Genomic DNA, 15,382 nt, shown 5'->3' on the forward strand with positions numbered 1-15,382 from the left:
CGCAGTTTGTCGCGAGTCAGAACATGAATCCGTATGAGCAAGACATCATCCTCTTTATAAGCAAAAGACGCATGCATCGACCAAAACATCAAGTAGATGCATACGACCATCCCTTTTAATTTACTTCATGACTACCGAGAACATCATAATACAACCTACTCTCGTTGTAGCATACATCTAACTATCTAACGGCAGTTCCAACAACATCGTCTCTTTCTATTTATCATGGCGATGCCCATTACGATCCTTGTTCGATCGAAAGACCTTTGAGCTCTCGTCAAAGATTTGCGCCCTTCGGTCATAATCCTTCGGCTCCCGTCCATCGTCCTGCCTCGTGATTACCTCCTCTTCCAATTCCTCCACCTCTTCCATCCACCTCCCCTCCTCGTCCTCCTCTAATGCTTCTTCTTCTGTCTCCTCCTCCTCGAACACCGTATCGTCTTCTGCATCCCAACCCGAAGCCGGATCCGGTCTCAGCTGACACTGCATGCTCTCGCTTTTGAGCGGTGGCGCCATGCGAGCCTTACGCCTCAGCCGACTCGATAATGCCGATCTAATCGACGTCGCCACTGGCAAAGGAGGGGTTAAGACGTTCTTGTGAGACGCACAAGAGTTGCAGAGGGAGGAGGTGGGAGCTGGTTTAGGGCAAGAAACCAGGGAAGGGAAAAGAACGTTGATAGAACGGAAAACGCCGCTGGACTCCATGGCGGAGGGAAGACGACGCTTTGGGTGGAGCTGGTGGGCATGCATGGACGGGAGTCACTATGGTGGGGGCTTCGGCTGTCACGTGGCAATGTGTCGAGACACGTGTGGGATGGCAGAGAAGGTACGCTCTCATAAAACAAATCTTTTGATATATCATAACACATTTCAAATCTTTTGTATATCATAAAACAAGAAAGCATCCAACATCCAAACAAAAATCCACCTCATCAGCGCGATCATCTTTGAGAGCCCATAAAGCACACGTTGTAGTAAAGGGACGTCACAGCATCGACGGCGAACCACGTTGACCATGGTCGTCTCGTTTGACCAGCCATGCCACGTTAGAATCGCAATGACTCTCGGTTCGAGTCAAAGCCGACAGGTTAAAAAAAAAGTAGGTTCCACATCTCCTTTTTCTCGAATATCCGCATACCCACAGCGGTAACCCATTGATGGTTCGTCGTGGGCTCCACATCTCGAGGACGGTTGGTGTGACTGGTAAGGTGGGACCAGGTAAGTTGGAGTAAAAAAAAGGTTTAAACCGACTCAAGCTCCCACTGATTTAGTAGTAGCCGTTGCCACTCTTGCCATTCGAATTCAAATCTCCCATTTCGGTCACATGGACTCCTCCCCGGCCGCCGCAACGCCGACGCCCGGCCGGAAGCCCCTCCAGCCGAGGAACTTCAATCTCTCCACGACCGCCGGGCTCCAGCCGAAGCCCAAACCGATCGCACTCCGGATTCCTCCGCCGATCAAAGGAAGCCCTGGCAAGGAGAACTGCCCGATCTTGCCCCCGGAGCCGGAGCCCGAAGCGAGACCGCGGGAGGCTTCTCTGGCCGAGGAGCTTGCGGCGGTCCGGCAGATGAGGGACCGGCTCCGGGCGGATAGGGAGAAGACGGAGGAGGTACTGCGGGAGAGGGACGCGGTGATGCAGAGGTGGGCGGTGGAGCTGGAAAAGCGGGCCGAGGAACAGCGCAACCTGGAGCTGGAGCTCCGCCTGCTGATCAAGCTTCAGGACTTGATATCCTGTTCCATGGTGAAGACCCCCGTTTTCTTCACCTCTTCAGCAATTCATGGCGCCCTCGCTGAGTTCTGACGTCTTCTCTTTCGCAAAAATTTTTGGTTGCAGATTCCGTCATCCGTTCAATCTCTAAGACATCAAGAACATCAACAGAGTGCGGAAGTGCAGTCGCAGGTAGGGAAGTCTTCCCCGATTACAGATTCGATCTGCTCGGTCGATGCGCTGACAACGTGAATTTAAATGATCTCAACGATCATAGTGTTATTTTTGGGCACTCGGTAACCATGCTTAAGATAATATTTTGGTCGCAGATGACTTCACCGGTTCGATCTCTGAGAGAGAAAGAAAGGCAGAAGAGTATGGAAGCGCAGTTGCAGGTAAGAAAGCCCTGTAGGAATCATATAAGCTTAAGCCTCAGTGTATGCATTCGATTGTTGTACATGAGCTCACGTGGATACATAGAACATAGTATTACTGGCATTTGCATGACTGCATGTTTTTCTATCATCATAACTCCCTTCAATTATTTTTGTAGGATCGATCGATCGATCGAATATTTTCTTAATTTCTTAGTGTGCAGAGACGAGAAACAAGAGGCAAAGTTTAGAATTATTTCCTTTTTTTGTGTTCAAAGATATAATCTAGCATCCTTAACAATGAACAGAGAAATCTTCTAGAATGAGCACAAATTTAGACGTAGATATTGCAATCTTAGCTCTGTGGTGCAGTCTGTGATCATGGTTCTAAATCTTGTATGGATTTGTAGCAGACGAACAGAAACACCATATATATCAGACAGCTAAAGAAATCAAATTTCTGCGCAGGCACCACAAAGCGCAGAAGAGAATAGCGAAGCGGACAAACCATCAGCGACTCGGGAAAACGAGACGGAGTAGTATCTTTTCTTCATCAATGTCACTCCCTCCTCATTTTTCGCTATTGTAGGTGGTGCCTTCGGATGACGGAAGTCAAATTGCTTGTTTGCGCTCCTTTGTTGCCACTTTGGGTGTGTTTCTTTTTGGTGATCATCGATGATCATCGTATATACGTCGCTCGTATAGTTTACGACAACATTTCCATGGCAATCGATATAGTTACCATGATATCACTCGGTGCCCCCTTTATTCGCAGAAGACCGGTCTGCATCGATGGACAAATAGTTCGTCGAAAGATGACAGCAGCGTGAAGAATTCTTCCTCTCGTTGATGACGATGTGTCCAGAGATGAAAAAGACGAGATGCCGACCCGGAGACTAAAATGTGAAGGTTGCTAATCTGACTTCTTGTCTGCACAGGGAAAGTTCCGTGTGACACCAACTTACGTGACACACACAGGAGGTAGAGAGAGAGAGAGAGAAGTTCGTACACGGTCATTGCTAAACAAATAGAAGAGAAGAAGCTGGTGGGAAAAACCTTCCACAATAACAAGCAAGCTTCGTGGTCGTAAGACTAATATTCGTACATAATGGGGTGGGTCCCCATAAGCCCAAATGATAAAATATCTTGGGTGCGATTCACCCCAAACACGAGAATAACACGCCGGAAGAGTACGCAAACGGGAGATGCATGCCAAACAAGGAGGAGCAGGCACCATTATTAGCTACGGAATCTATGGCTGCCGCTCATGGATCAATCAGTAGTAGAGCATGTTCTCTGCGGACGCCATGATAGGCCGATTCATACACAAGAAGTTCCATGGGCTGATGCTGTTTTCATTCAGGTTGTCGACGATCTCATTGAGAGACTGCAGCCTGTAGGTGAGCTCCATCGCCTGAGCCCTCAGCACGGAATTCTCGGCCTCCACGACGGAGTAGCTCTGCGTGGTGAGGTTCAAGGCCACGACGGCCTGGTCGTTCTCCCTCCTCAGCCGCATCACCTCTGCCGTGAGATCGGCTAACTGCTTCTGCTTGCGCATCCTCGACCGCCTCGCCGATTCCCGGTTCGATATCATTCGTTTCCGCTTCTTCTGGTCCATCACGGCTTGCAGGTCTTCTTCTGAACCAGAGGTAAGGAGCTGGCTGGATCCGGAAGAAGTGCCACTAGGAGAAGCCATCAGAAAAATCGTGAAACAAGAAGATATCTGAATATTTAGTTGCCTTGACAAGTTGTGCTCCGGGAAACACTGCGTTCTGGTGGAGCGACAGCTGAGTTATGTTTCTGAGAAGCAAGAAAGAGGAGGAGATTAATTATTTATGAGAAGAGGGACGGGGTCTCAGTTCTTCGCGACGAGCTCATGAAACACATAGAACCAGTAAAGAAAGGCCACAGAGAAGGACTGAGCGAGGTTTGTCATGCGCTGAAAAATGGAGTGTATCATAAACTCGCGCAGGAGAATTAATTTCACTTGGGATAAGCGGCAGCAACGAGAAACATCAAGAGATACAGACACTGCATGTGAATGGAACGAAGCTCAGATATCGGTACGTAGTTACGAGTAAACCTCCCTTGCTTTAGCGGCAAATTTCGGATGCTGGTTTGTAGGATTTGGTCAGATAGAGTGTGTATGAAGATGGATTGCGCAGAACAGGGAAGAAACTTGCGAAAGGAACTCCCGAAGACAGATCTTTCTCCAAGAATGAAGTTAAACAGAAGCTAGTAGGAAGAGTTTTTCGAATTTGGATCGAGAACCCAAAGAAATTATGATCAAAAGAGCACACAGGGGAAGAAGACTAATCAAGAGCAGAGCAGCAGAACCTCAAGAAACCTAAGCGAGTGAAGAGGGGAGAAGGAGAAAAGGGAATTGCAGCTTACGAGAAGAACGGAATTTATAGAGCAAAATGGAAGAGAGAGAGAGAGAGAGAGATGTGGGGGAGTGCTTCGTCTGGAGGGTCAAAAATGGTACGACAATTCAACTCCACCGAGTGGACAGAACGTCTGCCTTTGCTTGGATGATTTATCTCTATTTACGCCCTCCCCCTCAAAAAAAAAGAGAAAAAGTTGTGGGATTCCACCATTGGCAGAAGCAGTACTGTAGCCGCCCAGTTGTGCTGGCAAGGAGCAGTATCAACCGGAGCTTGATTTCATGTCAAGATCTCAGTTGATCAGCACATACACAAGAAACACGAACTTGGGTGTTCGAGAGGAAGCCATGCGTGTTCTTGGGTTGGGCGGTCATCTGAGTAATCGGGACGTGTCTTTTCATTCGAGGGTATGGTAAAATGCTGCCACATTCCTGGAACCCACTAAAATAGAATATTCGATGATGCTATCGATGTTATTAATGAAATGCTGTGGACACGCTGATGTGGGTTAACTCGATAACGCAGGCGTGGCTATCAAATCTTTCAACTGTGTGACACGCTGATACTGTTTTTGTCGCTTAGGGACCATTTCGCGTTCGCTATCCATCCCCCGACAGGTACTGCGGACACGGCGGCCGCTTAAAGCTGATGCTCTTGCAATCTATGCGACCAGATTTAATGGTCAATTCCAAGACGCCAGGAATTCAACGGACAGCAGATCATCACGGGATGCTGCCGTGTGAGTGCGAGAGATTAGATCTCGGATTCGTGTCCAACTCCGACACCTGGCCAGAATCAAGCCTCCGCAGAAGAAGATGGCAATCTGAGGTCATGTTCATGTCAGAGCCGAGTGAATGATTCGACTACGTATACTTTCGTTGTTTTGTCTCTTCAGGCAGATGTTCGATCGATTGCTTTTACCTTGTAATCGACGATACAAGAGCTCTTGCATTCGGTGTGCCATCCATCGAATTAGCAGAGCCTCTGAGGCGATTTTACTTGTAACAAAGTGAAAAGCTGAGTTGGCAGCATCGAGGAGTTGAATGACACCAGTTTGGAAAAAGAAGAAGAGGGCGAAGCAACCTCTTCATCTTCTTCCGCAGCAGTACGACTGGGACCAAAGCAGGTAAAGAAGACAGTGATGTATTAGCTTTCCACGAGAGCCCTTAAAACATCTCTAAAAGCAAAGAAAAGAGAAGACAGTGAAAAGAAGGAAGATTCCACCTGAACCGGAGAATAAGCTTCGAGGGCCAAATACTTCAAGGCGAAGTCAATATGAGAGAGAGAGAGAGAGAGAGAGAGAGAGAGAGTCGTGGCTTGTTAATGGGGTGACCCAAAAGTGACCTCTGAGGTCCCAAAGCCGTCTCAACAAATTGCGATCGAGCAGCTGGCGCACCGAAGATACAAAACGATGTCACTCCTGACGCCATGGCTTTGGACTCGTGATTAAGATCTCAGCCAATGGTCATCGCTCGGGACGGCAAGTGCGACCGGGCGCAGCAAGCAGATGATGATGTTTTGATTACTCGGTGTCGTCCCTTCATCTCTTAATGGATACATTCGTCGGCCGATTCAAGGGTTCTTTCTTCTCCTGGGCATCCAACCCGAGTTCTAAATTGGAAACAAGTGCATGCATGCACGCCGAGATGTCGTTTTCTTATTCCCCGAGCCAACCAGTTGCAGGCGTCTTGCAGGACACCTTTCGAGCTAGCTAGCTAGCTAGCTATAGCTAGTAAAATACTACGTCAAGCCTTAACTAAACCCGACCAAGTAATAGACACTTGGGTGATAACTCTGTGATGAGATGATGGTTTCAGAATTTAAATATGCGATTTCAAGTGGCATCCTAAAAATGCAAACATGACATCATAACAGTAATATAAATCAATGTGATTTCTTCACAGCTCCCAAGACCGAAATGTCATGCAACAAGGCACGTAAACGATGATCGTCACGTAAAGCACGATGACAACTACGGTGTTAAGAAGTTGCAAGGAAGCTGGTGCTCGCACGTGTTTAGGAGGGTGATTGACACCGAGATTTCCGCAAGTGCAGCCTATGTCGGGCGAATCTAAGGTAAAAGATGGGGACCATTTAGCCACTGGAATCTATGGTCAAGACGTGGACAAGCAAGCATCCATGCATCCGTGCCCTTTGCGCATCCATCCATTCACGGAATAACGCAAAATAGTATATTTTCTTCTTCTTCTTCTTTTTATTTATGGGAAGATCTCTAATTGTACCTACTTGTGTCAGCACTTTGGTTCATCCCAAGATGGGTGGACGGGCTGCTATCGCTTTAGCATCTTCTTTAGCCTTCTGCTCGGATCCTCTAATCATTCCAAACGTGTGAAATGCGATACATCCAAAGAAATTAAAGACGAAAGCAGCAAAGCAAAAAAAAAGCACAGCCATGCTTAGATGAGGATATGTTGAATGGAGTTAATTGGCCGTTCAATATCTTTGTGGGTTTCAATCTTTGGCGATCAGAAGTGTCACCGAGGCTCGATCGGATTTGCTCGGTGGCCGACTCGATCGATCGACCTATGCACCAGCCGTCTAGGTCTTAGCAAGTAGGTAGCACAGTCTCTCCGAGAATCGAAAGACAAGACATGGTGGGTTACATCTCAGGCAGAATAAAGAAGCGAGACATAATAATTGGAAGGGTCCTGTTCTCTCGGTCTCTTCGACGAGGAGTTCGTCGCGTTTCCAATGGAGAGCCGATAGAAGATCACACACATCAAGCCAATGTTCGTGTGGCTACTGTGATTGCGTTGCCTGCACCGTGGACATACTGTAGGCCACAGTCTACTCCATATTGCACGTACCGTGCATGTTCATCTTAGCGTCAGCTAATTCAGCTTATGTGAATCTCCAAATGTCCCGTCTTTTAGGTGCATGCATGATATTTTTAGCTTTCCCGTAAGGAGGAAGAAGAAGAAGATGCTATGGCTGCAGGTTAATTTGAGAAGTCTCTTCACCTCTCGACATCTTCTTTATTGGTTTGTTGCTTTCTGACAAAGAGAATACGAAGACATATAACGTAGCATCGGATCGCACTTGGCCTTCGACGGCACATGAGCGATGGTACAGATCACGAAGGTAAGGTCGTCTTATCAACTTTGTTTGGGGCTCCTCCCACACACGAGCAATGGTGTCTTATCACCTTTTGTCCCACGTTGATGGATGGCTATTGCAGCAGAAGCTCCTTTACCAGTCACCTTTAGCCATCACCACCACCACCACCACCACCACCGTTGCTCTGTGGGTAGTGCGCGACATGTGCCTCCCAGTAACGAGAGAAGCTGGAGGGCAATCACATCCATACCTCCTTTTTCTTCTTCCTCTCCACTCCGCCGCATGGACCAACGGACGTCTGATATCAGTTGAGCAGTCGAGGTTCTCGTGGCGCTGTCGTGCTTCGTACGTAAAAGCTGTATTGCACCACGAATAATGCTCGACCAAAGGTTTTTTCTTTATTTTTTTTATAAAATTAATTTAAATAATTAGAATTAGATAAAACAACACAAACTTAGATTAAGATAAATCGACGAGGACGAAAATATTCAATGGGACATGATCGATTTTTTATTATTTAAAAATATATATTTTATCTTTTGTTTTGTTTTTATTGAATCCACTGATAAAAAATTATCATTGTTTCTTCTATTATATTGTTTCCGGAGTACGTTAAAAAGCTAATAAATATTTTTTAAAAAAATAAAAAAGATTAGTAGATCTTAAAAAAAAATAAGAAAATGGTATGTATTGGAGTAAGTGTTTCTAATAAGCTTTTCTTTATCTTCAGAAATAAAAATTATTAATTTTGAATCATTAAAATGTGAATTCTATTTAAGGATTATAAAATTTGATAGAAAATAATTTTATTGAATATGATCCACAAGATTCTAATATTACTAAAGACCATACTCAACAAAATAATTTTATACTAAATTTTACAGTCCTTATGATATTTTTTTATTTTTGAAGATAGGAATAAGTTGATTATAAATAATTACTCTAATATCTATCATCTTCTTATTTTCTTTCTAGATTTACTATTATTTCTTTCCCTCTTAGTCGATGTACTCTTTATTTTATTATTATTATTATTTTCTTTCTCTTTTTTCTAGATTTTGGTAAAGTGTGATATCAAAGTCTGATTCGAAAAATATCAATATTTTCTACGAAACTAACTAGCAGAAAACGAAAGATAGGTGGAATGAGTTACAAAAATCCATTATGTGAATTAATAACATTTCCTCTAGAGTTGGGCTTAGGCGGACGGAATCACATTTAAGAACACGCTTGAGATGTCTACGATAGATGGCCTTTTCCGACTCATTTTGACGTCTCACACGAGCCCATACACAAACCCCGCCCGAGGCCGATTCGGTTCCATGATCAGGCCTCGGTTATACGATCATCATATCATGAGAGAGATGAGTCCACCTGACAAGGTGTATTTTGGCTGAACCACCGACAAACGCTGCAGACCAATGCAATACCGTACGCCTCCAGAACCACGGGGTACATGCCACGTCAAGCTCCAACTGTGCGATTGTACGGCCTGGCCACCCCAAGGGTTGGGGGTGGTGTCATCTGTTGTTAGGGCAGTGCCTTCTGACGTCACTCAAGCACCCCCGAAGATGCCACCTCGTCAGAGAGGTTGCTCCGCCCCCAGAGTCCACTCGAGTCGTATCTTGGATAAATCTAGCGTTCGAGCCATGCACCTCGGCCATCCAATGCCCGAGTCGCATCTTAGCCAAATCCAATATCCGAGCCATGCACCTCAGCCATCCAACACCCAAGTCGCATCTCGGCTAAATCCAGCATCCAAGCCATGCATGTCGGTCATCCAACGCCTGAGCCACGCACCTCAGCCAAATTTAGCGTCCAAGCCACGCATCTCGGCCATCCAACGCCTGAGTCGTATCTCAGCCAAATCAAGCATTCGAGCCACGCACCTCGGCCATCCAACGCTCGAGTCGCATCTCGACCAAAATCCAGCGTCCGAGCCATGCACCTCAACCATCCAACGCCCGAGTCACATCTCGGCCAAATCCAGCGTCCGAGCCACGCACATCGATCATCCAACGCTCGAGTTACATCTCGACCAAATCCAACATCCGAGTCACGCGCGTCGGCCATCCAACGCCCGAGCCACACACCTCGGCCACTGTAACTCCGGGTCGTGCCAAACCCATTATCCGACCTATGACACGTCGATTTCGCCTTGACAGGCCCCTATCGTTCGATCGGCAGAGTCAATCTTACTCGAAGCACGGGGCACCGCCCCTCTAAAACGCCCCCCGACGAGTCAATCCAGCCTTGTCGCGTAGGTCTCACCTTGCCGGTTTCGACGCTTCAGTTTTGCCTTGATAGGCTTCTACCGTTCGACTGGTAGGGTCAGTCCTGCCCGGATCACTAGACATCGCCCCCCTAAATTACCCCCGACAAATCAATTTGTTCTTCCCACAAAAAGCCCAATGCTGTCATATCCCTCAAACCCAAGCATGCCTCCTAGACCGTGGGGGGGGGGGGGGGGGGGGGGGCGGGGGCGGGGTTGGAGAAAGTGATAATGCGTATTTTGGCCCTATGTGAACCACCGATAAACGCTGCAGACCGACACAATACCATACGCCTCCAGAACAATGGGGTGCATGCCACGTCAAGCTCCAACGGTGCGACAGTGCGGCCTGACCACCCCAAGGGCTGGGGGTAGTGCCGTATGTCGTTAGGGCAGTACCGTCTAATGTCGCTCAAGCACCCTCGAAGACGTCATCTTGTTAGAGAGGTTATTCCGCCCCCAGAGTCAACGACCATGCCGGACCAGGGCCCGACCAATTCCCGCATGTAGGTATAAATACCCCCGACCTGATCCAGGAAAAGGGGGGGGGATCAATTGATCACTCCACTGACTTGCTCGTCGGAGAAGCCTTGTCGGATGATCCCGACGAGGGTCATTTTTGTAGGAAAACACGATCATCTCACGAAGACGAGCTGCCAACCACCCCGAAGAAGGAGAGACGTAGCACAGCATACATAGTGCCTGGATCAGCACACCAAAGAATGCTGATCAGCACCTCATCGTGAGGGTCTGATCGATCTCGGTATCCAGCTCAGTCGACAAAAGACTCTTCGACATTAACCCATGGATCAAGCCTAACTCATCAGTCATGACACATTTGTTCAACACCAAGAAAACCACGCATCCTATCGGAGTAGATGCGATGTCATCGGAGTTGGCAATCCACTGTCCGCCTCTGCTGTTGCTGCTTGCTGGATCCATAATCTCGGTTACAGCGTACCTGATGCGTTGCCATGGTGTCGTACCTGATGCTGCCCATCATCCTCTTCCCACATGGCGCTGCCACAGCCACAGTATTCCACGTCCACCAAGTCTTCCATTGACCCAAGCGTGTCTATAAACAGTAACGTATGGTTCCACGGTGACTACGTGCAGAAGCCGCTTCGTCAATCCGTCTTTGACGCACTCAGCAACGTGAACTTCGGCTCCATCCTTCGGTTGACCGTTGGATCCGCTCAGAATATTGGAGGAGAGCGGTGCGGTGTTCCAACGTGCCATCTCCGAGACTCTTCTAATTTAAATGGCCAACGCAATCTGCAGCGCTGTTCGACATCCATATCCAGCGAGGGAACTTAAAGAGAAGTATGAGTTACAACTACTCAGAATCAACTCCATCGACCATACGAACTCATTTATGATCGATTCTCTACCTGGTAGGCGCTAATGGCAGACTATGACAGAATATATATTTATACCACCGCCACCGCCACCACCACCGACAGCCTAAGAACACTAATCGTGGCGTTCTATAAACTGGATTTTGGCAGGCAGTGTGGGGTCGATAGAAGCCCATCTTTCGAGTGGTTGCCTGGAATCTATCCATCCATCGGCATGTTAGTCTGGTCGGAAGCCGGGAATGTTGGTCGACCGGACTGACTATTAATTAGGTGAGGGCAACCTATGGTCGGGCAGCCCACCGCCTTGTTTCTTATAAATATCTTTGTTACGTGACGGGAAAACAGAAGCTCTATGCAATTCAAGATCTAAGAGATCCAAGGCGATGTATTCCCATAAAATCATAACAATTACCAACAGAAATCTTTACGCGATTGCGCATATTATTGAATGGTGCTTCTCCTCTATGGAACCGGTAAAGAGACAGTTTATTAGCTTGCTGACATGCATATGCCCCGAAGCACACGCAAAGGTACGCATCCTGCGGAAGACTACTCCGCAATATGTGTCGGTGTCCATTGGGTGGGATGACTCGAGTGCGATGGGTTTGGCTCACCTGCAAGTCTTCTTTTCTTCTTCGTGTGAAGTGCTTCACATCCTTCACCCGTGATTTATGTCCGCATATATGGATCTCACCTAATCAAGTTGGCGAAAGAGTACATTGCAACACCATCACCCAAGGACGACCGAAAGTTACACTCCGCCAATCCAATCGAAAGCCCCCATCGGACAGACAAGTGTGCTGTTTAGGCGGTGGGACGTCGGTGGATGTTCCTCCTGCTGCTCGTGGAGACATTTCCGAGTCGATGCATGTAGCTCACCGACAGATATCAACCCATTGCTTCTGCGGGACGAAGGTATAGAAGAAAGGTGGAACACACACGGCGTTCTTAATCATGTGGATTTTTCCTCCATGTAGTGATAATACTTCTCGGTAGCCATTAATATTATCACAAGTATGAACATACTTTAACTGTCCTCGTCGTCGCTTATCTCGTCACCCTAATTCGAAGATCACTTCACCCACACACCCACCACACCATGACCGAATCAACAAAACCAAAGAAGAAAACCCATCCGTCTACGAACTCCCGGAGGCCCCGCACGCCCTGCCAGGAACGTTGGGATTACGCTCAGGGCTTGCAGACGATGGTGGAGTGCTTCAGTATATGGAGGCTGAACTGGCCGCCCTTCTCGGTGGTGTCCACCTGGTCGGTCCCCGGCGGCGGCAGAAGCTCGAAGTTCTGCACCAGGCGACCGAGGGTGATGCAGAGGATGGGGAGCGCGAGGATGATGCCGGGGCAGCTCCGGCGGCCCACGCCGAAGGGCAGGTACCGGAAGTCGTTGCCGTTGGCCTCCACCTTGGCTTCCTCCTCCAGGAACCGCTCCGGCCGGAACTCCTCCGGGTTCTTCCAGTTGGCGGGATTGTTGGCGAGCCACCAGGCGTTGACCAGGATCTTGCTCTCGGCGGGGATGTCGTAGCCGCCGAGCTTGGCATCGTGGAGGTTCATGTGGGGGACGAGGAGGGGGATGGCCATGCGCAGCCGGAGGGTCTCCTTGATCACCGCCTGCAGGTAGGGCAGCTTCGGGATGTCCGGCTCCGTGATCGGCACGCCGGGGCCGAGCACGGCGTCCAGCTCCTGCCGGAGTTTGCGCTGGATCCCAGGGTGGTTCACCAGCTCCGCCACCCCCCACTCGATGGACCACAACGTCGTCTCGATGGCTGCACGCATCCACGTTAACAGACGATCAAAATCCAAGTCCTCATCTCAAAGCCGAAAACAATGATGTACACAAAAGATTTTAGATTTATCTATAGGAATTAATCTGATTCCATGAGAGCCATTACTACCATACGTCCTAACAAAAATTTCACTCCCATCGCATCTCATCATTATCGTGCACATGTGGTGGATACATGCTAAGGTCCTCTCAAGTCTTGCTTTCTTCCACGAAAGTTCAGTCCACAATAATCTTGTGGTTGGAGATATGATGGATGCACCGACGGCATCATGTTAACCTTAGTTAAACCGACTGCCTCAAAAGAACCTCTTGTGAGCCGACACACGGGATAAGGCTTTTCAAGGAAAACGTGATGGTGAATTATTATTTCCGGTGACCAAAAGCCGTCGAGCCGATCTCGTTTGACACCGTCGTGATGATAGGTCAGGCCAACAGCAGTCTGACCAACCTAACTGGGGAGGATCAATCCTACTATGAATTATAGAGCTGGCAGTGAAAACTAAATCACTAATAAAACGAGTTAATATCTTCAAAAGGATAGCGGAGAAATTTCACAGGCTCAAGTGAATAACTTTGGAATATTATATCTAAGCGTGTGCCAAAGCTAAGTTACTCGATTCTCACTTCTCACTTTGCTTTGCTCTCAAGCATGCAATGTACATCTTTACGTGCGACGTACGTAATCCCCTTGATCAACGCAGACTGTAGCATAGAAATAGACAGATTCCTTTGTCCCTGTGACGTTTGTTTTGGGGATTGTCGTTTGTTCCTCCTTTGTCAATGTTGGAGAAGAAATCTTCTCACAAGCTGTCATCTTTGACAGCGTGCATGGTCCCATGCCAGCCCATGACTTCGATGCATAAGCTGCCTTGCAGAGTGCAAGAATAGACCGACACGCAGCTTCGTTCGAAGGAACAATGAATCATGTGATCCGACGCTTTACTCACCGCTTCGAGCTTTTATGCGTGCAGAATAAAATGGTGGAGAAAACAGGAGCGCTCGTACCTGCGACGTTGATGTTCTCGACGATGTACAGAACGTTGTCGTAGTTGATCTCTCCCCTCCTCTCCGCGTCCAAGATGTGATCGATGGCGCACTTGAGCTCCATCTTGGATCCCAGTTCCTCCATCTTCTTCCTGATCCATACATAGTTCTCTGAATTAGCCCGTGGACGCACGCGAGAAATAATTCTGGAACACAAATACGGCTCGGGTGTGTCAGTCCTCACCTCTTCTCCGCGACGAAGTGGTCGTTGAAGAGCTTGAGGCGGCTGTCTTTGAGATTCTGACACTTTTTGAGGTAGCCCCTGAGGAAGGGCCTCAGGATGGGGATGAAGTCGCCGTAGTTGTACTCGAAGCTCTGGGCGAGGCGACTGCGCTCGCCGTTGGCGGCCTTGAGCTTGTTGAAGATGGGGTCGTCCATGCCCTGGAACCGGTAGTCGAACATGATCCGGTACATGTTGTTGTACATCATCAGCTGCAGCCGGCGGCGGAGAACGATCCCCTGGGTGGCGGCCTGGGGGTCCCGCTTGACGTCCTCCACCACCTGCTGCGCCTCCTCCTCCCACCCCTGCCGGTTCTGCTGTACCACCTTGTTGGTGAAGAAGGGCACGGTCATGATCCGCCGCATCTTGCGCCAGTGGTCGCCGTACACGGTGAACACCATGTCCTGCCCCTTTCCGGTGAAGATGTCGAACACGACGTTTCGGGTGCGAGAGCCGAACTCGACTCCCTGCGCGTGGAGCACCTCCCGGGCGAGCTCCGGCGAGGAGACCACCACCAGGTTTCGCACGCCCATGCGGAGGAGGAGGATGTCGCCGAAACGCTTGGCCAGGGCGGTGAGATTGCGGTGGTTGAGGTCGTCCCCCACCTGCAACCAGTTTCCGAACACCGGCACGGGGAAGGGGCCGGGCGGCAGCTTGAAGTGCTTGCCGCGGATCTTGGAGACGACGATGGCCAGCGTCACCGCCGCGAAGAGGCCCAACAGGGCCTTCTCCAGCAGGAGCAGATCCATATCGAGGACGATGGTGAGAGATAGACGTCGGTGGCAGTGGAGCTGTGAGAGTTAAAGATGAGAGGGACATACATATATAGAGGCGGTTGGACTGGTGGTAGGTTTTGACGGAATCCGTTACTTCTGACGGCGTGAAAGAGCGGAAGGTAATGAGAGTAGGTGGGGGTTGCAGAGCGCGTGCGGTGTGGCAACGTTGCTTCCGAGAAGGTGATTGCTTTATTTGACCCTCTTACGCACCTGCCGTTGCGCTGCACCAAACTCGACTTCATAATACCAATATATATATATATATATATATATATATATATATATATATATATATATATATATATATAATTTAATGGACAAATATTAGTGTTTATGGCCTTTGACTTGTGTTCTCCAGATTATGACA

At 48.6% G+C, this 15,382-nt stretch overlaps 3 protein-coding genes across 3 annotated transcripts; 1 reads left to right on the forward strand and 2 right to left on the reverse strand.

Moving 5' to 3' along the window:
- Positions 1–1,300: 1,300 nt before the first annotated feature.
- Positions 1,301–2,789, forward strand: LOC135676001 (high mobility group B protein 6-like). Its single transcript, XM_065186729.1, has 4 exons — positions 1,301–1,741; positions 1,835–1,900; positions 2,038–2,103; positions 2,551–2,789. Exons 1-4 carry the CDS (start codon positions 1,325–1,327, stop codon positions 2,620–2,622), a joined length of 621 nt encoding a protein of 206 aa, XP_065042801.1. The 5' UTR covers positions 1,301–1,324; the 3' UTR covers positions 2,623–2,789.
- Positions 2,790–3,125: 336 nt separating this feature from the next.
- LOC135676002 (bZIP transcription factor 11-like) lies at positions 3,126–4,448 on the reverse strand. The gene has a single exon (XM_065186730.1). The coding sequence runs from the start codon at positions 3,776–3,778 to the stop codon at positions 3,359–3,361; it is 420 nt and encodes a 139-aa protein (XP_065042802.1). The 5' UTR covers positions 3,779–4,448; the 3' UTR covers positions 3,126–3,358.
- Positions 4,449–12,148: 7,700 nt separating this feature from the next.
- On the reverse strand, positions 12,149–15,045 carry LOC135676003 (trans-cinnamate 4-monooxygenase-like). Its single transcript, XM_065186731.1, has 3 exons — positions 14,204–15,045; positions 13,981–14,111; positions 12,149–12,955 (listed from the first exon to the last, which is right to left on the reverse strand). Exons 1-3 carry the CDS (start codon positions 14,986–14,988, stop codon positions 12,366–12,368), a joined length of 1,506 nt encoding a protein of 501 aa, XP_065042803.1. The 5' UTR covers positions 14,989–15,045; the 3' UTR covers positions 12,149–12,365.
- Positions 15,046–15,382: the final 337 nt, after the last annotated feature.

The sequence above is a fragment of the Musa acuminata genome, chromosome BXJ1-6 (genome assembly GCF_036884655.1).
Source record: "Musa acuminata AAA Group cultivar baxijiao chromosome BXJ1-6, Cavendish_Baxijiao_AAA, whole genome shotgun sequence".
NCBI lineage: Eukaryota > Viridiplantae > Streptophyta > Magnoliopsida > Zingiberales > Musaceae > Musa > Musa acuminata.